At 41.1% G+C, this 20,922-nt stretch overlaps 2 protein-coding genes and 1 long non-coding RNA gene across 7 annotated transcripts; 1 reads left to right on the top strand and 2 right to left on the bottom strand.

Annotated features, from left to right (window-relative positions):
* Nucleotides 1-1,751: 1,751 nt before the first annotated feature.
* On the bottom strand, nucleotides 1,752-9,891 carry LOC148672739 (sterile alpha motif domain-containing protein 9-like). Of its 2 annotated transcripts, none has more exons than XM_088628580.1 (3): nucleotides 9,697-9,891; nucleotides 8,101-8,159; nucleotides 1,752-7,609 (listed from the first exon to the last, which is right to left on the bottom strand). In XM_088628580.1, exons 2-3 carry the CDS (start codon nucleotides 8,137-8,139, stop codon nucleotides 3,005-3,007), a joined length of 4,644 nt encoding a protein of 1,547 aa, XP_088484706.1. In that variant the 5' UTR covers nucleotides 8,140-8,159; nucleotides 9,697-9,891; the 3' UTR covers nucleotides 1,752-3,004. The 2 variants fall into 2 exon arrangements, with proteins under 2 accessions (XP_088484706.1, XP_088484705.1); XM_088628579.1 differs by having other exon boundaries at nucleotides 9,560-9,891.
* A 3-nt stretch (nucleotides 9,892-9,894) lies between these two features.
* Nucleotides 9,895-12,749, top strand: LOC148672740 (uncharacterized). Its single transcript, XR_015935864.1, has 2 exons — nucleotides 9,895-10,108; nucleotides 11,657-12,749. It is a non-coding gene; the product is annotated as an uncharacterized LOC148672740 (long non-coding RNA).
* Nucleotides 10,674-20,922, bottom strand: LOC148672741 (uncharacterized). 4 transcript variants are annotated; one of them, XM_088628583.1, is made up of 11 exons: nucleotides 20,671-20,922; nucleotides 18,929-19,100; nucleotides 18,296-18,439; nucleotides 17,399-17,542; nucleotides 17,082-17,204; nucleotides 15,591-15,725; nucleotides 14,752-14,925; nucleotides 14,283-14,417; nucleotides 13,447-13,486; nucleotides 12,964-13,018; nucleotides 10,674-12,371 (listed from the first exon to the last, which is right to left on the bottom strand). In XM_088628583.1, the coding sequence occupies exons 2-11, from the start codon at nucleotides 19,052-19,054 to the stop codon at nucleotides 11,630-11,632; spliced, it is 1,818 nt and encodes a 605-aa protein (XP_088484709.1). In that variant the 5' UTR covers nucleotides 19,055-19,100; nucleotides 20,671-20,922; the 3' UTR covers nucleotides 10,674-11,629. The 4 variants fall into 4 exon arrangements, with proteins under 4 accessions (XP_088484709.1, XP_088484708.1, XP_088484707.1 ...); XM_088628582.1 differs by having other exon boundaries at nucleotides 13,447-13,489; nucleotides 18,929-19,060; nucleotides 20,671-20,921; XM_088628581.1 differs by having other exon boundaries at nucleotides 13,447-13,489; nucleotides 20,671-20,921.

Raw genomic sequence — 20,922 nt, forward strand, 5'->3', positions numbered from 1 at the left:
GGTACAGATGCTTGAATTTCTTTCCCTGCAATAAGTGAATAGGAACTGGATGTTTATAGTGAAATACTACACGGACTGATATACAGGTAGGGCTTAGTTTCCTTGTTGATTGGTTATACAATATCAGTGTGGCAGGCAGAAGTTTTAAACACTTTAAGTTTTTAAAATATGTGAACATAAGTAAGTATATTTTAGGTGTCAGTTGATTCATTTTTCATATTTTAACCGTTTCATAGAGGCTTCGAGAACAAGACAGTTATTTTCTGTAGTTAAACTGAGATATCTGAATAGTTTGCCAATTCAGTTGTATCAGTTTTGCAGGAATACGACTGAATTACATTTTGTTTGTGTAAAATCAGACAGCGTGGACCTTCTTCAACACCAGTTTAATTAATGTTATCATTCTGTGAGAGTCACTAAATATTCCTAAAGTTGTTTTTTTTTCTGGATCTGATTTTTTTTTATTGTGCTTTATTGAAAGAGAAATACAGTGTGCGCCACGTACCTGGTGCTAAACAGGTTCGTGGACTTGCTGGACATTTGCGTCTTAAAACGTTCTCTCGTCTTCTAGACTAAACTTTAAATTAGAGCTATAAATGACCGATTGCAACTATAATCTGTGAAATACAAAACAAGTCTAGTTTACATTATTTTTTCTTCTGTGTGTGAGGATAAAAGTGGGTTAGGGGTGCAATACTGAAATACCTGAAAAATATCGCAATATTCTCATTTTACGATTTCTAAACAAAATTACTTGTGACGGGTTCAATGCTAAACCTGATGAAAAGCTGGTTGAAAGGAGGCAGGCAGTGCAAAAAGCGAGACAAGAAGAATGTCGTTCTGGTAGGGCAGAGTACGCCTTTTTATCACAGTGGGCGTACTACTCACGAAGGCAGAGAGGCAAGGTGGTGAGGAAGAAACAGATGCTGCTCCGGAATAAATCCCCAACAGGAGAGGGAGAGCAGGAGTCCTTGGTCCTTTTATGGTGGAGGCAGGAAAGGGGCAGCCAGAGGGGAAAGAGCAGGGACACGGGAGCATTCCTGATTGCTGTACAGCATGTATAAACGCTGCGTGATACTAAGTTATGTGGCCTTCGTGTCTTTCTTAAGTTAAAATCTTGGTGTAAGTTTTACTACTTTTATCATTTGAAGTGCATATTTGGAATTTTTATTAAATGTGTAACATTGCTTGTTTAAGCCGCATTCTAGGGCTGTCTGGTGTTGAAATATTTCATCTTTATTTAAGATGTGCTTAGTGTAACCCTGCGGCTTATGTAGGCTGATGTGCATACAGAAGCACTCTACATCAGTACATAACCTCTGTGCTGCTTGTTAAGGCACAGAGTAGCCTAACTCCAGGTTATTAACCAGTGATTAACCTCAGATCTCCCGACTCAGACCTTCTCGCTAAGGCAAAGATTAGGCTCCACACTATAGCTTACGGAGCCTTCCTGATTGTAGCACCAGTTATGTGAAACTGCCAACTTTCATCATTTAAAAAAACTTTTAAAGACCAGACTTTTCTTTTACAACTTTTCATGCGTCATTTAGTTTTAGGCCTGGTTTCACAAAGTGAATTTGCTGTTTTTCTTTTGTCTGTGTTGTGTGTTATAGTGCAAGGCTCTGACCTTCTTGAAAAGCATATAGAAATAAAATTGTTTCTTGTACAATGGAGTTTGAAAATAAAGATATATTGAAAAAATAATAAATGTACTGGCAACTGAAACAGACAGCTGACAGAATGAAACCATCGACCATCAGAAACCTCCTGAAATTTATTAATTATGCTGCTGATACAAATAACGCCAACCAAACAGTAGCTCAGTGCAAAACATGACATTTACAACAATGAAACATATTTCACAATTAAGATTTGTTCGACTTTATGGTTATAAATTGACTCAAAATAAAAAGCCACATCATTAAAATGACAAAAAATACTTAAGAAGTACCTGATCTTTGCCTAAATGAATCACCTATATAAATATTTATCTGTAACACAACTACTTAGTAAAATACTTAATAAAAATGTAACATAAAATAAGTAAAATAATATTATTTGCAAAGCTGTTTTTCCTTGGTTTTCTATAGAGGCTTTTAAGTTAGACCTGCAAAGACAAAGCTACAAATATTGAGAATGGTAGAGAAGAAGAAAATCTGATTTTTCAGCATACTGTATAACGTGGAAATATTTAAAACCACATTGTAATAATCAATGCAGTACTTCCAAGGTCAAAGATATACAGTACAATAGGCAGGAATATTTTAAGTTATACAGTGCAACATAAAAAGTACAGCAAGCTTACCATATACAGTACAAGCATCCTCGGACCAGCACCTGAGCTCTAAAAGACTGGAATGTTTCAGTTCTTAGTTATGAGCTTCATTATGAGTTTCAGTTCATAGCGGTCAGTTCTTGATAGTGCAGGAAAGGTGTAATAGCCAGGATACTGTGGTCGGGAGGCCCAGGTGGTGGAGGAAAACTCCAAGATATGCTGTAAGTGCATGGATGGACTTGGGCATGCAAAACAGTCTATAGCAGTAGCTGTGTGATCGTCCTCTATTTTGTGTTTTAACTTAACTGTTTGCTGACTTTACAAAAAGTGACCTAAAGGATTAATCATGCACATCTTATAGTGTACATGAAAAAAATATTTTATCTGGCTCTCAGAATGGTATTTGTTTTTAACAGGGGCTGCAAGTGATTAGTTGGTGAGTCAGCATATAATAAATACCAGACTGATGTTTCCAAATGAGCAAAATAAAATGCATTACAAAGCTTAATCCAGTGCTACATGGAGGCCTCCACATGATTCTTACACAGATCTGTCTTCAGTTATTCTCAGCCAACTTTCACCTGCAATTTTACTGTTTACAGCTTGTGGGACGTCTTTTGGAATCCAACTCAGAGATGTTTTTCTTGGTCCAAGAAGATCCAGTCTTCTTGCTGTATTATCTGTACTGTATGTTTATTCTAAATGGATAAGAGCCAAAAATAATGCAATTTATGTCTGTGATGCCCCAGAGTTTCCAAGAGATTGGATAGACTCAATGTCAAAAGCCAGTGGCCCATTCATGGAAAAGCCAACGTAGAAGGAAACTCTAGTGCTGTTCCCTCTCCCTATCAACTGGCTCTTGTAAACTGGAGTCACTGGTATCTTCACACCTGGGTTTGGGGTCTCTGCTAAAATACTGTTGTTTTGAACTTCTCCAATTACGCGGCATAGAAGCTGCTGTTTCCTCTCTTCCTCTTCCTTCCTGTTCCTGCCATTTGCCCCCAAGGAGTTTACTCCCACCTGACTGGGGTGAATGCACATTTCTATTTGATCCCTGGGGACTAACCGGTCATAACCTTGCTTCTTTCCCAAATAGAAATGGACAGTCGGCTTCTTGGAATGCCAAACAGAATGCATCTGACTCCAAAATGAGGTCCGCATTTGAGAGATGTAGTTCCCCAGCTTCTCACCTCCTGCCAGAAGGTTTCTATCTGGCCACAAAAGTGCAGTAGCTATGAAATACAGTGCCAGGCTGTCACTGTCCTGGATGGGACACCCAAGAACATGAACTAGCTTAATTATGAGGTTAGGATATCGGCAGATTAACTGCGAGGCAGGCTTTATGCAATGAAGCACAATATTTGCGTAGATGTAATTTACCTTGCATTTCACTGTCTTGTTTCTGGAGTTCTTAAGTATAAAATCATATCGTTCAACTATTTCCTCCATATCCTTTCCTGGAGTATTTTTTGAGAGGCTTTCAAGTAGTCTAGAGTAGGTGTCTGCTTTTCTCATCTCTAGTTCCTGTATTGCTTTATGAATGTTCAACATGTGCATCAGGTTTTGCATTCCTGTTGGTTCTGGAGCATTTGACTTGCAAAAGACATCAACATAGCGACAAAAGCACCTGAGTAGCTCCTCTCGGGTCCTGTCTTCTCTCTGGTCCTTCTCAGCATACCTTGGACCCAGGTTGATGAAATAGAAGTCTAGGAAATCAAACAGTCTCTTCATGCTGTTCTTCAGATTGCTGAGCAGTTCATTGTATTCCTGAAGGACGCAGAAATAAGATGCATACAAACGCTGCGTGACGTTTCTGGCAATATCCTGAATCCTAATACTTCCTGAAAGGTACTTAGCCATGATACTATGGCGAACTGGGTCACAGGGGTTGAAAACAGGGACCTTGTCCAGGATGTCAAAGATAATCACTGACACTTGGATCTCTCCCAGACATCCTGCTGTGTTGAAAGATCTGTTGTCTCTCCTGTTTACTGGCCTGGCACGAAATTCTGATTCCTTTCTTGCAATTTCCTGTGTTTCTCTAAAGGCTTCAATAGCAGCATGGGCTTTTCTTAGGCATTCTCTAAGTCTTTCTGGTGTGATGAGAGACTTCTCATCCTTAAAACTGCTCAAAATATACTTTAACTCATGCTTAATAACCTGTGCTGAGGTGTCAGCGATGTATGAGTTGTCAATGGCTAGCTCTTTAGCCTTCTTGGCCCAGTCTCTTGCTATTCGGAAGTCTCTTTTTTTCAGATAGTGGTATCTAGCCAGGAGCTGGGAGATGACAGGGTGTTTGGGGAAGCGCTTTGCTGCATTTGACAGCACACTCTCCTCTGCACCAGAGGTCTCTTTCATGATGGCCAGGATCAAAGGAGAAAAGCGACTTTCATCTCCTGCTTTCCCATGTCTCCTCTTGACAAGCATGCCACGAATATCCTGCAATAAGTTTTCCTTTCCCTGCACACTCGTATAAAATATGTCTTCTGTGAGCAGAAGGTTAGCAATCTCACTCTTGCTCACTTTGTAGGTGGTAGTAAGCTCTTGCAGGCAGTATTCGGCCACATGGGGATGGATTGTTCGTACAGCTTCATAGGACATCTTGACTTCCACAGTGCAGCGGGTTACCAGGGTGGAGAATTTCCCAAACTCATCCTCCACTTTTTGAGAGGCACAGTAAGATTTGGTCTGCATTCCCAGGAACTCTTCACAGAGTGAAACAGAAAGTAGAGAGCCCTGCCCATACACATGCAGTAATGCCAGGACAGCGATCAGCTGGTCTTGCTTGTGGTGAAGGCTAAAGCCCTTGAGCGTGTTCCGGGCAACACCCTGGATGTACTCCGGCAGGAAATTTTTCTTCATAATCATGAAGCCATAGAAGGTCTCAGCATTCTTATGGGTCTTCTCGATGTCTTCAAGCTTCTTCTGGAACTGGTCCTGTTCACCCTTGGAAAGGTTATTTCCAAGGAAAACTGTGTCCTGACCAAGCTGCTCAGCTACCTCTATCCTCATGCAGTTTAGCACAACAACCAAAGGGCCTTGGGAGCCAAGTTCCTTTTTAACAATTTCTTTCTCAATTTGCTGCTCCAAATCATACACAGCCTCCACTTCCTCAAAGTCATCCACCATTAGCAACACAGGCAAGTGAGTGGCATGTTCTGCAACCCCATATGTTAGTAACCACACTACCTGGGCTGCGACCACAGCAAAATCCATGGCTTTATCCTTCAGCACTGCACAGCGAAACTTGTCCCTCAGTGACCACAGTATATGCATGGCCAGCGTTGTGCCCCCACAGCCAGGGAGATGGCACAAGCTGAAAGAGACACAGGCCTTCCGAAAGTAGAGCAGCTCAGGGATGATGGTGTCCCTTATTAAACTGAACTTGTCTCTCTTGATGAATGGCATGGAGCCAGGCTCTTCTGAGAAATAGAAATTCCACCATGATACTTTTCCACCTTTGTAGAACCGCTCTTCAACCGTCTGTCTATCTTCTGCACCGCCGCCCTCACATTGGTTTGCACAGAGGATGCTCAGGGCATCCATACCATCCTTGTCCTTCTTTCGCAGGAGCACCCTGCCACCACCAGTGCAAGGCAAAAAGCTGCTAGAGCTGCGGTTAACAGACCACAGGCTCAGAACGGTGCCATTGACTTCAGGAAGGCTGAGCTCATAAATCGACCTAGAGGTGATATTAACCCCATACTGGGCATCAATCAGGTCCCGCCAGCTTGTGAACATAGCCTTGTTCTCACAGACACAAAGAATCTGCTCAGTGCCCCCAAGCTCCTCCCAGAAGGTGTTGAAAGTCTTCAACAATGGGTCCATTTTGTCTGTTACACTTGATAAAAGCAGGAAAACCACTAAGAACCTCTTTGGTGGGAGAATATCCTTCCTGCACAAGAAGGATATGACATCCCGCACTGATGCCCCTTTGTCTGTTGGCCATGTCTCTGGATCTGATGGCTCAACTAATCCCACCTCTTCTGTCAAACAGCCATTGCAGAACACCCAGCTTGTGTTCTTGGTCAATTTCAGCTTGCTTGCAATGTCTTCCACAGCCTCTGTGATTTTATAGTCCCTGGGAAAGTGGGCATTTGTTTTCCTCTGGTCTTCATAGTACCGGTAAAGGCCAGTCTTCGCTGACTCTGGGTCAAAATCCAGCACTGCGATCAGGTTCAATTCTAGCAGAAACTCCAGAGAGTCCAACTGTGTAAAGTGTGATTTGTTGGTTACTAGTACATACCACTCAAAATGGGACTTGTCCAAGGACCAGGTATGTCCTGTTATCATCTCCCTCAGCTTGGAGCCCTGGACACTGCTCTTCACAGCAGCTAGGCGTTTGTCTTCTGCTTCTTTCCTCATCAGTGCCAGCTCCTTCACGGTGCTCTCGATGAACCTGTTGTACTCCTCCAGAGGCTTGCTTTTGGAGGTCTCTGCCAAGAGGTCTCGGCTTGAGGCACCATCACGCACATAGAACGGTTTTCCCATCTCGTCTTTGCCTTTAATCTTTTTTTTCCCCTTCTTTCTCTCCACATTGTAGACATGGTAAACATTTTCTTGGCACATCAGGTAAGCTGGCACAATGTCCACCTCAATTACGTACTTGTCTGAGGAGGTCATGTCAGGGTTCAATACTTCCACAAAGCGAGGGGGCTTGATGCATTTCTTAGCTGTCTCTACATGCTTGTGCTCAAAGTGCCCCTCGATAGCCCGAGGCAACTCATTGACATAGGCTTCCTTGTCAGGCACACGCACCCCCAGGATTTGTCCATGGGCAAATTCGGGTCGGTCACCTACCCCAAAATGGATGGTGCCATTGGTGCGACTGTTCATGCAGGCTGCTGAAAAACGGACTGTTTCCTCAGTGAACTTCTGCATCTGGTCCTCAGTGCTTCCCTCTTGTGTGTGGATGAAAGCTTTGAACTCATGGCAGGGGTCAATGAGGTTGGATGGCCCTGTTTCTGGAATGTCTAGTGTCCTGTTTTCTGTGTAACGGTAGGCATCATGGAAGCATTGGAAAGGGTAGGGCTTGCATGGCCGGCTGGAGGGTATTCCTTGTGTGCTTGGCTGCTCCTTTTTAAGCCGAACAAGTTCATCTTTCTTATGAACAATCAGCTTAGCTGGCCCATACTTTATGCCCATATTCAGTAAGTCAGACCTGTCTAGCAAAAGAAGGCTGGGTCCGTTGATGTCTTGGTCATACAGAATCTGGGCACATGAGTCATCCAGGTCAGGTTCTTGAAGAATCCATTGTTTAACATGATGCTTGTCCCATTCCTTAATGGCTTTGGGTAAAGATGGCTGACTGGATAAGGCCTCTGACTGCTTTACCTGCAAAAACAAAATTGATAAAAAGTTAATTTGGCTGACAAATGTACCCATTTATAACAAAATAATTATGCGTCCAAATTCTGATGTCTCTTTCAGGCAGGCTGTTTCATCTAAGCTGGAACAAATGGGGAAAGTGTCTACTATAGTGGCTTGATGTCACAGCTCTCTAGATGACAGAGCCCCAACAACTAATCATCATAAACATCTCAAACTTACAAAGAACATCTCAAATCAGAAAAGGAAATTACTTTAATAATAACAATGGGGCAAACGGGTTGTGAAAACAAATACAGAAGTAGCTATTTTGATGGTTTATAAACTGCAAAGGTCAGACACTTTTATGTTTCAGATGTTGCTGTCAGCTGTGAGAAATTTCCTTGGTAGCCTTTTAATTTCACAGTATTTTACTTTATTTTAGGTAAGGTGACTATATATAATATATGTTGACTATATACATTATAAGCTTTTGACTTCAGGTTTGTTAAAGATACCTCTTCCAGATTGGCTTCTGCTGCTCCAGGGAGCTCCATTTTCTCTTCCCAACCTTGCACTAACGTAATGAGAACAACAGGAGAGAAAACAAGACAGTTACGGGCAAAAGTGAGGGTTTTCCATTTCAATCCCCAAAACTACCTGCTGAGTAAAGGACTGAACTCTGCTTGTGTCATGTACTGTAAACATTTCCAATTGCTATGCAGAGTTTTCTTACAGGAACAGCTATTTTAAGCAGTAGAATATAAGGAGCTCAAAGCCATAATACTTCAGTTATTTTAATCACTTTACTCCTTTACTTATTCTTTTCATATGCATTATTTAAATACATCAGGATCAGTATTCATCATCTCTTTAGGAGAGTTATCAAATTAGTTTTATCACTACTATCAGTATAATAGTAATACGACTCCATCAAATATCTGATGGAACAACTAATATACAGTAGGAATATTAAATATGTGAAATCTTAAGATTTAAAAGGGACTGGTGTATTAAAACATGCTTTAAATCTAATCAAAACAGATGCCTACCGATTATTGCTTTTACTATAGTTGTTAGTGCACTGTGATCATCTTGTACTTCTCTTACAAATGCATGCAGTGATGATAAATTACTGTTAATAAGTTAAAAACAGTTTTATCCGCGGTGCGACCTGAGCGAAAGTTGTGTCTGTAGGTTCAGTGCAACTCCGAAGCCCGCGCGAAACTCTTGTAGGCGCAGGGAAAACAGGACTGGAGTGGAAGAGATTAGTGCGTATGAAGGAATGGGTTCCAGACAAAACAATGAACTGATTGTTAATGGTGCAACTGACTGAGGACAGGACTTTTCACTGGCTGCCTAGCCTTCCGTCTCTCCCTGCGAAGTATAGCACTGTACGTGTGCTGGGCATGCGGAAATTATGATCGGCCATTACAACATTGGGTACACCTTTCTCTCACTGATGCATTTACCATAACCTATGCCGATAATTGTCTCCAGAAATTAGTAGAAATATAAATTTTCCATTCTACATTCTAAATATTCAAGCATTCTTTCGAGTGACTGCCGCTAATGTAGATTTTTACTCAAGATGTACGTTCCACTAAGCAAACTCTTGACAGCGGTCGTTTAATTGCAATCATCTTCGGGGCTTGTGCAATTAGTCCCTTTTCCTCTCTCCTTTTTATTTCGTGAAAACTCCTACTGACTGTATTTTTTTCATTTTTTAAAATACAAATAGCTACTGTTAACAAGTGATTTCTAAGTACAGTACATATTTGACCAGCCTTTTTCGCCCAGTTCAATTTTTGCAAGGAGCAGCACCCTTAGGAGAGGAGAACAGGTACTGCAACATCATCAACAAGGAGGGGGTATATTTTACCGAGGAGTTTTAAAACGCGATGTAATTCGGCTTCGATGTTTCCGTATTATTAATTTTCCTATCACTATAACACAAAATAATGCAAGTGCCCTTACCTTAATGTGTAACTTTGTCCATTCCACAGAGCTCTCGCTCACTATTTCTCACTCCACTCCGGAAATAAAAGTAGCAACCCTGTCGTCCCCGATTATAAATTGTCACCTAGCACAAATAAGAATAAAACGCTACGTACCAAATTTATGAAAACCCTCAGGTCTGCCTGAGACAAAAATGCGTTAGGCGATTGGGGTGTGAGACTGTTTACGCCTGTAATTCGATCCTCCTCGTTTGTGCGCACAAAGGAGTCTGTGTTATTTTAAGTTTCAGTTTCGTTTCTTTCTCAGCCCTTTCCTGATTCTGTTAAGAGCCAGCCCTTGTCAGGCTTTGCCTCCTTTTGTCATTCGACTTCAACGCATAGAACGCATTCAGAATAAACTGTGAAACCCGAACTAGAGCACAAAAGTGGGGAACTACTTGGAAGTGCGTTTAGAGCCAAGAACAGGAGACACTTCTTTACTCAAAGGGTTGTGGGAGTATGGAACAAGCTACCCAGCTCTGTGATTGAAAACTGTATAAGCTGGCTATCTTCAAGAAATGGAGTGAAGGTGCTTATATATGTAACTGATTGAAACGCGGATTCTTTATTTGCATAGTATGCCTACATGTACTGTAACTTTAGTATCTATAGTTGTTCCTGGTTGATCTCGAAGTGTAGTATATCATGTTTGTAAAGTTTCATGTATTTTAGTTTTGAACCATCTACTGTATATTGTATCGTATATTGTATATTATATCTACTGAATAACACATGTGAGTTCTGCTCAAGTAGAGTTTGTTTACTCTGCTGGTAATCTAAGTTGGTTGTGTCTCCGAAGCTCGCTTCTGATCCGCTGCCTTGTATGTTCAAATGAGTGTGCAGTGAAAGTGGTGGGAATGGGGCTGCCTAGCACAGCTGCAAGCCTCATATACAGTACTTCTGAGACTGAGCTAGAGGGCTCTCATTGTTTGGATGTCATGTTAGCATGGTATGATGAAAGAACAAAATTGCGTTTTATAAATGTTTTATTCAATCATAGATGCATAACGTGCATAGATGCGTATAAATAGACCTTATGCATTAGATGCTGTTGGAGAATTTTTTCCGTTTCCCCTTAAAGACAGGAGTCTGTCTCAGGCCTTAAAATAAGTTTTTATTTCATGCGCATGGGAGAGAAACGCAGAGAGTCACATGCTTGGTGTATTTTTTCTCAGAGTGATTAAACTGTAGCAGTGCTTAAATATTTTTCTGTTTTCTATGACGCTTCCCTGTGCTTATTGGATTGGCAGCATTCCAAGATCATGCTCAACTTCCTCTTCCCTATTTGTCAAAGAGAACAATGTCAATTAATGCAATTGGTTACTTAGGTTCGTAGCAGCATAGAATTAGATAGTAGCCTTTGTGTCCAGCATTCTTCCAATCCAGTTCAAACCCGTTCTGTACATCCACCTTATAAATTACTGCAGCATCAGCAGAAAAAAGTATGTACTGTACAACATTCACAAAGACCCTCTCAACAATGTTCAGCTCCTTAAAAGTAAATAATTTAGGATGACTGATGTCACTGCCAACCTAGAAGTGGCAGGAAGAATGATGACATAATTCCATATTTACTGCTCTTTTTCTAGTACATTATGCATTTCTTTGATTTTGTGCATGCTTTGCTTTTGTAACGAAGAGTAGTTTAGGACCCTGTGCAGACGGTATAATCCGGAAATGACTGGAGAAGGGCTAGAGGGAAAACACAGTTAGGAAAGGAAGGAATGGCAAACAGGGGGCGGTGCTGACAGTGGTCTGGTGCAAGCGAGGAGCGCAGGCGAACAAGTCCGGGGAAGTCGGTTCTGGACCACTGGGTTTAAATAAAGAACGGAAGAAGGGGGCAGGTGAATGTGATAGTGAATTTAACAGAAAAGGGTTGGAGCGCCCCCTAGAGGAGGGATGACGATCGTGACAGTTTTTTCTTGGTCACATGCCTTTTTTGTGTGTGTAATGCTATTGTTCTGCACTTACTTTCTCTTGTGCATGCACTGGTTTTTCTTTGGAGTGTGGAGATTTATTTATTTATTTATTTATTTATTTATTTATTTATTTATTTATTTATTTTTATTGCCTGAAGTTCCTCTCTGGCCTTGACCAGTTCAGCCAGCCTCTGCAACAGCTGCTCCGCCAGCCTACGGGTCTTGAGGGCAGCTTTGGACTCAGACTTCTTCTTCGACCGCGGCACCTCCTGCGTCTGCAAGCAGATGTCTATGCCCATGGAGAAGGCGGACAGGTCGCTCGAAATCATGTTGGTAATTTGAAGAGCATTGGATACAGGACTAGCAGCCTGGATGGTACGCTCAATCTTTGCTCTGTCCCAGTAGCTGGAGACACCCTTCTTGCAGCTGTTATACTTCTTCAGTTTCTCCATTCCGTCAGTAACGAATATGAGACACTTCCTGATGTCCTTGACCCTCTCCTGGTAGTCACATATGATCTTGTCCACCTTCTTGCGGTCGACGGAGTTATTGACCTTGTCTGTGATGGCAGCAGAGGCTCCTGTCACTCCACCGGCTGTGGCCACCCCCACGCCCACTGCCGTCATTGCTAGAGACGCCCCCAGAGTCACGGGGGCCAGGACCAGCCCGGCGATGGCGGCCACGCCCCCGACAGCAGCGCCAGTGCCCCCCGTGATGGCGGCGATCCGGGCCTTCTTGTGGAATTTGCTCAGGTCGTCTGCAATGCACAGCAGGCTGGTGGTGTACTGGTGCAGCTGCACGGTGTGCTCCATGCAGAGACTGTCAAAGACACGCAGCCCCTTCTGCACATAATCAACTGTCTTGTTGATTGCCCTGAGAAGGATAAAGGACAAGTCAATCAAAGAGAGAGAGGAAGGACATATGAGATAACTTAAATACATTGTAATTTGTTCTTGTTTTTTCAATTTCCTATAATCTTAACTGCATAATTTCAGAATTCAATGTACCTCTACACTCTGCTCTTTTTACTTGGTTACCTCTTAGCTATTGTCGTGTATGTTTATTGTTCTGTACTATCTGATGTATTGTATGTTGTTGTGTATGATGGTCAGCTGTGACTGTCATTGTTTATTATTGACTGTTTTATAATGTGCTGTGTGTATTGTGTGGTGTTGCACATTGTACAGGGAATGTTCTGAGAGAATGGCATAAATCAAACATTCATGTGGCCAATAAACTCCTCTCACTCTCTCTCGGAGTACCATTTCCAAGTAAGGAATTCTGCAGCTATGAACTTCATTTACTGTAGGTCACATTCAAAGAAAGGGTACTAGACTAAGTTTGACTACACCTACATATATTGTTGAACAGTTTGTTCCCATGCGATCCCTAGTACAGCTCAACAAGTACACCGGTAGACAATTTAGACAAGTTATTTTTCAAAATCTTCCATTATTTCACTTACTTATCTTTCTCCTTTTCATTTAAATCTTCATTATCAGGTGTCATTGCATCCCATTCTGCATTAGGAATTCAAAAAAGAATTGACAGATAACAGTGGAAGTACTGATACCTACAGTCACATGTGCACATAATTGGTGTTTAATTAATGAACAATGAGCTAATTAGTGAGCAGTGCATATAGCCAATGGGAGCCAGTCTAAAATGATATTATTCATAAACTTTCTACATGTGGGGGGGGGGATCAATTTGGATAAATATAGTGCATGTAATGTATTTAAAATTCTGTAGAATCTTAAAATCCTCATAATAATGACCTATTTTCATAATGTGAAAGATTAGATTTATAATACCATATTTGAAATATATTTAAGCATATAATCGAAGTTATAAAAGTAAAACATCTGTCATATGGCTTATCTACTGTATGTCAATATATGTACAGTATTCTCTAGAATCAAAGCACAGGCATTATAGGTGGACTCACGATTCACTGTGTTCCACCACTCCATAAGGTTCTCGGAGGTCTGCTGAAGACAGGGATAATAAAAATACATGATTTATGTTAACATTTAATTTATGAAGACATTATCACCGTTTTGTTAGCTATAGCAGTATTCATGATTGTTCATATTAAATGTGTTTCTTACGAGGCAATGTAATTATCCTAGTTTGTATCCATAATTTACTGCAGTAGCATCAGTAAAAAATATAGTAAATTTGAGCATTTTTCACTTATTATGTAACAGTATTCTGATGGAAACTTTGAGGAAGAATAGAAAACTCAGTTCTACAGACAATGCAGTCTAGCAACATACTGTGTTTATGTTACTAGAGGGAGCTGTTGGTGCGTAATTTAGACAAAACAAGAAACAAGATGAAAGGCAGAGAAACAGTCTGTGTATAATGTCTGTCAGCAGATGTTATGCAATTTAAATGTAATCTGGCTACATCAGTGTGAGTTATGACAAAATAAGACACTGTTCCACTGTATCCCGACCCCAGCCTCTCATTAAAATAGGCAGTGCATACTCTCCAGCTTTACTGATATTGGCAGCATGGTTCTTCATGTATAAATATGGTGGAAATTCCTTCAAATCTGTTTTGTTTAACACATTTTACATTTAATTTGATTTGCTCTCTTATTATTTTTTCTGTGCACAGCCTTATCCGAATATTAAAGACGCAATATAAGTGTACCAATTTTCATTTCTGAAATATGAGGTTATAGGAGTATATTATCGATTTCAATGAACTTAGTCAGTATCCTGTAATAGCTTACTGCCACTGCCTTGTACTGGTTTCATAAAACTCGTCCCTCACCTCTCCTTCGCACCCCGCACTGAAGCTGCTCATGTACCCTGTATAAGACATAGTCTTTTCCAGCTGGGGCCCGCCATATGGTGGAGGTAGAGGTGGAGGTAGTAACTGGAATGGTAGAATTTTGCCTTTGGAGCCCTGGGAACAATAACAATCAAGAAATGCATTCAGTGCCTGTGTTTGAAATAGGACAGGAATCAGAGTTAAGATGGCTGCCGCCAGCAGGGATGTGGGGCCAGACTGTGACGCTGAATCACTAGACTCCCAGGATCCATCTGCCATACCCCCCAAAAAATGCTAAAACAGTAATGATCATTTTCATAACTTGAAGACAGAAAAATCCATCCTTTAACATAACCCTTCTCCATAAAAGTTAAAAGAACACAGAATGCCTTTTCAATCCAGGCTAATGATTAACAGGGTTCAGGAGTGAGTAATACAGTAGGTATAAAACTGTTTTTCATTTTCTCACCTCTGTTCCTTGGATCGATTGCTGCTGATAAAAGACACTGGGGTATCCCACCCCAAGGCCTTGGGGCCACATCATGGTACCCATGGGCAGAGACTGCTCTAAGGTTTCAGTGTAGGATGGGGGTGGGAGTAGGTCCTGTAAGGGGCCCGACCGCTGTACCCCAGTCTTTGACTCCTACAGTATACAGTCAAAAATCAATTAAGATATAAATGCGTTTAAACCATTTTTTCTGAAACATTGTTCTTTTTAATCATGTTAAATACATCTCTGAATGATGTCTGCCTCCAGTGCAGTGTTGAATTTACTTCACAGCTCTGTTTTCCCCAACCACGCAGATCCACTCCCAGTTGTGGGTCTGCTAGGAATGCCAGGGGTAATGCACACTGATCTGTTGATGGTTATGCCCTAGTCACTCAGCTGAATTTCCTTTCTTAGCCAGTAGGCATTTGTCTGTGGACACTTTTATTTACTTTATTACTGGTGTGTGTTTAGGAGGATATGTGTAGTTGTGTTGGGTGGATACTGTCTATTACTGGCTCTATGTTTTAAATGTGTATATTTGTATGTCTTTTAATTGCATGAGCTCACCAAACCAAATACTGTACCATGCAACTGGTTGTATGTCAGTAAAGAATTGAACTAGTGACATACAGTAATAGGAACCAGCAACATCTAGGGCAAAGGGATCAACCTGTGCTGGTTGAGTCACTTTGGAGCCCCATGTTTAAATGAGTACATAGCCAAAGAGAGGATTGACTCATGTCAGTAAGACTATTATGCTTTTGATTCATATTTGGGCCTCTGCATTTAGAACACATTGTATTCTCTCATTCTCTTACCGGGGCTCCACTGAGCACTTCCTCCAGATTCCTGTAAATTGAGTTCTCGGTGGTAGACTTGGGCAGAACCTGTGCCGGCAAGGGCCGGCTGGGCCTTGAGGGTAGGGTGGGCGGCAGCACTCCAGCCTTCAAGTCCTAAGAGGACAGATAGTTCAGAGAGCAAAGATTGCTCATGATGATATTGGTCAGTCATTATACAGTGTATACTGTAGCTTTCCCAGCCTACAAACCAGTACTACTTTTTCTCCTTCATGGCTTCCATGACTCATGAACCTGGGCCAGCTCATTGCTGCACCATGGAAGGGCAGAGATTAAGGCACTGTGCTCTCTCTCCAGGTTACTTTCATTTTAAAAGGATTGGGGAGATGAACAGCTGAACATATTTTAAATATTACATATATATTTTTTATTGAATATTTTTAATCTGATACTTTAAATGCTGCACTAAAACAGTGGTTAAAACATGCCAAAATAATTATTTTAGCCATATCAAATAGCAAATTAATAGAGGGCTATTGCACCGCTACTGTAGTATAGTCTTTTTTGCTGTTCATTTTCCAATTTTAATGAAATACATAGCTATTAATGACTAATGAGTAAACAGTCATTGTAATTGGAATGAAGTTACATCATAATGTTAAAGAATTTGTCTTGCAGTAGCAGGAAAATTCATATGTTTGGATGAGGTTTGTTTTCTGTGAAGTTCAAAAGTCTTCATTCAGTTAGACAAACCAATCAGTTCTTCTGCAGGGAAGTCAAAATTGTTTCACCCATGAATTGCAGTAAATTGCAGTAAAAAAAGCTGCGACTGTGTCTTTTCTACTGAATAGTCTTCACAGGTTTTGCTTAACCAGTCTGTTACGGCTTCAAGCAGAGGATATAGACAGTAGCTATTGAAAACAGTCCCAGTCTTTTTTAAAAGTAGTAATTACTAGTACAGCTAAAATATGTATTGCACCTTTTATCACAGCCCCTGGATTCAGAGGAGTGCAGCTGAGCAGTGAGCTGCTGAAGTGTGCCCTTGTAAAGTGTGTAAGAAATTGTTTTGTGTGCAAAATGACGTGATGTTACAATTTCAAAATGATAAACCTAATCTTTTGAATCTGTTGCTATTTGTCCAAGCACTGCACCAGTCAGGGACTCCTGAACTGTAGCCAGAAACTAAACATCTGGATTCAGAGCCTGTCACACTGATGCCCTCTGCCTACTCAATGCGCTTATTGAGACTTCAGTAAATAACACAATGCAGACAAAACATTTCAATTAACCTTATTCACAGCTTTGAAGAATTGTAACTGCAGCAGGAATCTGATTATAATTAAAAGGATTGCTAAGAATCTGTCATATGCACTTTTGAAGTATTATTAAAAGAACTAGTCCTTCACCATGTCACAATACCAGTTTTAAATGAACACAGGGACATTAGTGCTTGTTACTGCAATAAGATGAGCTTTTTAATTGTTTTCTCTTCTGCATGTTTTCATACATTACCTCTGTCCCACTGTCCTCCAGACTCCAGTTGGAAACTGTTGCTTGAACCTGTGCCAGTGGAGGCCTCCTGTTCTTTGGGGGTCGGGGGGGAGGCTGGGAGGAGTGAGACTGCTTCACTTCAGCCTTTGGGTTCAAAAATGGAAAAACGTCTAGGTAACACAGACTGCTTTAGATAAACTACGTATAGGATGCCTATATACATATATATACAATTTGCAACTTGCAAATTATACAGTATTGACTTTATTTTGTGCAAAGCTGATAATCAATTCACCTATTTCTGTTTTGAAATGTAATGCTTGTCTGTAAGAGATCACCTTTGTTCCTTCCTGCTCATCAGAGCTGTTCATCTGCCCCCCAGAAGCTCTGAGAAACGGGTTGGACAGCTGGGGTCTTATGCTTTTGGGGGGTGGCAGTGGAGGCCAGGAGAGAAGGCCCTGCTGACCACTGGCATCTGAGCCCTAACGGGACGGAAAACCAAGTGAAAACCAATGTTAGTTTTTTCATTAAGACATCACCTCCTCATTTTATTTTCATCTTGTTCATTACCGCTTGAAGGAAAATGAGTAACGAGGCTCATTAGCAAGGAGTAGCAGGGATACAAAAAGGCCATTTTATCTGTGACTCCACAGCTCAGGGCAAGGAGTATCACAACATCCTGCTGCTGCGTCAGGACACACTGCCCCATGAGGTTACACGGATGTGCAAACACTGTATCTACTGGGTAGATAAATGGACATGTTATACACGAGGGAAGGATTTATTAAGGGGATCTCTGACTGTGTCATTGGTATATAAAAATGCAGGCAGTGGTTATAAGGACAGTAGGAGAGAATGATGCACACGTGTTATTTTTTGTGTTGTAGAGGATGTTTTCCTGTTAGTGCAGGTTTCAAAGATGTGCTCTCCGGCTTTAAGTGACATTTCAGATCTCTCAAATCTGTCAAATGTCAGTGGGCTCCTGTGTCAAAGGTAACAAGCTGCTGCTAGCACAAACCGGATAACATGAAACTTCTTATACAGTATGTGTTCTTATTTTCCTCAGTCATAATAAAATACAATTCAAAACCAACCGGAGGCAGATGTACAGTATACAGACACGGATAAATAAACATCATTAACACCAACAGAAAAAGTAACATCCTTCCCCATCCCTTTCGTGTTTGTTTTTATTCACAACATACTGTATGCTTTTATTTGTTGTGCTGCTTTACCTCAGTGCTGGTATCTGCTTCCTGCTTCTCAGTCCTACTTGGTGACTCCAAACTCTGTGACACATTTGGGACAGTGCGAGACCGTGGGACGGGAATTGGCGGCTTGCGAGGGCATGAGACCTGAGCTCCATCTTCCAGTTTGCCCTACGATAACACAGCCATTATGGTACTGGGGCCTTTGTGAAGTGTAGTAAAACAGTCCTTTTACAATAGGGGCTATAGTCCCAGTACAGTAGAATATTCCTGTTACAATAGGGGCTACAGTACCAGTACAGGAGAACCATCCTGTTACACTAGGAGGTACAGTCCCAGTATAGTAGAACCTTCTTGTTACACTAGGAGCTACAGTCCCAGTACAGTAGAACAGTCCAGTTACAATAGGAGCTACAGTCCCAGTGAAGTAGAACAGTCCAGTTACAATAGGGGCTACAGTCCCAGTACAGTAGAACAGTCCTGTTACAATAGGAGCTATAGTCCCAGTGCAGTAGAACAGTCCTGTTACAATAGGAGCTATAGTCCCAGTGCAGTAGAACTGTCCTGTTACAATAGGGGCTGTAGTAAAAGAGATTAGTCATTCCACAATAGAGGGAAACTATAATTCTTCAGCCCATATTTTGTTCCTTTTTTTCTTACCGCAGTTCTGCTTTCTGTTCCCAGCCTCTCACAGACTCCGGGCGAGCTTCTAGCAGTCACAGAATGGACTCGGGGGAGGGGGGTGGGGGGCTTGAGAGGGGGTGACCTCTGTGACGCCTCATCCATTGTTCCCTTAAACACAACCAAGAGGGAACCGACGGCTTCACAGGTGCTGGGGAGAATGATGGTTTCATCCCACTGTCAGATCTGCCTGTTACTTTCTTGACAGATAAAGGCTGCATAGCAAATTTATTAAAAGGCACACCAAAAGCTTCATTTCTGAGAGATGTGCGAGGAAGAGATGTAATTGCAGGAGAGAGGATAGCTATTGTAAGAAACAGGTAGACATTGAAGTCCTAGTATTTGTGACTGCAGTGGTAGCATTATGGGAGTATAGAAGAGTGAACATGGGTAGTATTTCTGTTTTTCTCTGGCTTAACCCTGTTAATTCAATGCCACCTGTAGTTCCACCAGAAATATCATGATCATGATATCATGAAGAAGCAGAATCCCAGGATCTGTCATCTGTTTCATGCTAACTTTGCCCCTCTGATATTATGTGGAAAGACTATGTAAATGTGTCAGTGAGCACAGCAGCTGCTGTTTCAATTAATTTCATCAGCATTATTGATGGTTTTTACCATCTTCCTATGTGTAGTCTTTTTGTTTTAAATAAGTTAAAAATGATTATATAACATATTTGTAATTTTTGCTTTTAATTGTTATATGAGTCTAGCACAGAAAACCAAGTTAAAGAAATATACCCTTGCTACACTTGATGAGGACTGATGAACAGGATTTAACCTACAGTATACAGGATAGGTCTACAGCAGAAGGTTCTTATCTGAGCTATTTCTGTAACTTTTTTCTTTGGAAGATGAGTAGATATCGGTTTGTGTAGCGATAATGCTGGAGCTTTTGTCATTTTGTTTGTCAAATCTCGATTCACTTTTACTTTCATTTTTGTAAACAACAAAACTTAATGTCTCCAGAATCATCCTGAAAGGTTGAATGGGATTACTGTTGTGAATCTAGAAAAGAAACCTCGGGGAGCAGTCAAAGCCAAGAAGAAAATGTTAGAACTGATAATGTTACAGTATATAGTTAAAATTGAAGAACTGAAATCCATGGATGTTATTTGAAAATTGTATAATGTGTTTTACAAAAATATATTGCTCTGGAATCTAGAATCAGTCCAGAAAAGACCAGACAAATACATTGCAGGGCTTAAAGGAACATTATACTGTTCATAGCCTACACTGACAGGGTAAAGGAGCTGAACCTTTTCAGCAAACAAGATTTCCAACAAACAAGACTGATACAAGTATTCAGAATCCTCACTGCCCTTGACAAAGTCAACCCTGTGGACTTCTTCAGAATCAACAGTGAAACACAAATCAGAGGACACAGTACAAGTGGAAACTACAGGGATGTGCATTTAAAACTGAGAGCAAGAGATGTAGTACTTAGTCATATCAAATACTGTGGAAGTCAAGGTCCCACCAAATGAGCTTAATGACATGAATGGTGTCCGCAAACTTTCTTAAGTTCTTAAAGCATTTTTACACCATTTTTAAATCATGTGTTGTGCAATTCTATTACACAACAAAATATCAATAATAATGCTTCATTCTAAATGAAGACCAAAGACCTTACTAGAACCCCGAGGCACTTAACTAATAAATTGCAAAGTACTTTATTCTCTTTCTGTATTCCCCAGAAGAAATTTGTGAAGTTTTTACCTGTCTTTGGTCACCACGTAGCCGGAAAGTACAGAGGAGACAGCCTCACCACTCTCTTTGGAGCATATCCAGTGATAAATAATCAAGTAGTTTGCTTTTCTTTCCTTTTCCTCTGCTGTGTCATTTACTTAGGCCCTTCTCTCACCCCCTCATGTGCTTGGAGAGAATGCTACAGAACCTGTCTAACCACCTGGATGCCAGAGTTGCAAACAGAGTATGTGAATTTGTCTTTAGGTGGAAAAAAAGACTGCC

This window comes from Lepisosteus platostomus, chromosome 4, assembly GCF_059453375.1.
Source record: "Lepisosteus platostomus isolate fLepPlt1 chromosome 4, fLepPlt1.hap1, whole genome shotgun sequence".
Classification (NCBI taxonomy): Eukaryota; Metazoa; Chordata; class Actinopteri; order Semionotiformes; family Lepisosteidae; genus Lepisosteus; species Lepisosteus platostomus.

Excerpts from the sequence above, each read along its gene's own strand:
- LOC148672739 (XM_088628580.1), bottom strand. The coding sequence starts at position 8,139 with ATGGAGCTCCCTGGAGCAGCAGAAGCCAATCTGGAAGAG. Across the intron at positions 7,610-8,100 it reads CAGAAGCCAATCTGGAAGAG|GTAAAGCAGTCAGAGGCCTT; the intron begins GTATCTTTAACA and ends TTGTTTTTGCAG.
- LOC148672741 (XM_088628582.1), bottom strand. The coding sequence starts at position 19,054 with ATGGATGAGGCGTCACAGAGGTCACCCCCTCTCAAGCCCCCCACCCCC. Across the intron at positions 17,205-17,398 it reads ATGAGCAGGAAGGAACAAAG|GCTGAAGTGAAGCAGTCTCA; the intron begins GTGATCTCTTAC and ends TTGAACCCAAAG. Across the intron at positions 15,726-17,081 it reads TGGAGGACAGTGGGACAGAG|GACTTGAAGGCTGGAGTGCT; the intron begins GTAATGTATGAA and ends CTGTCCTCTTAG.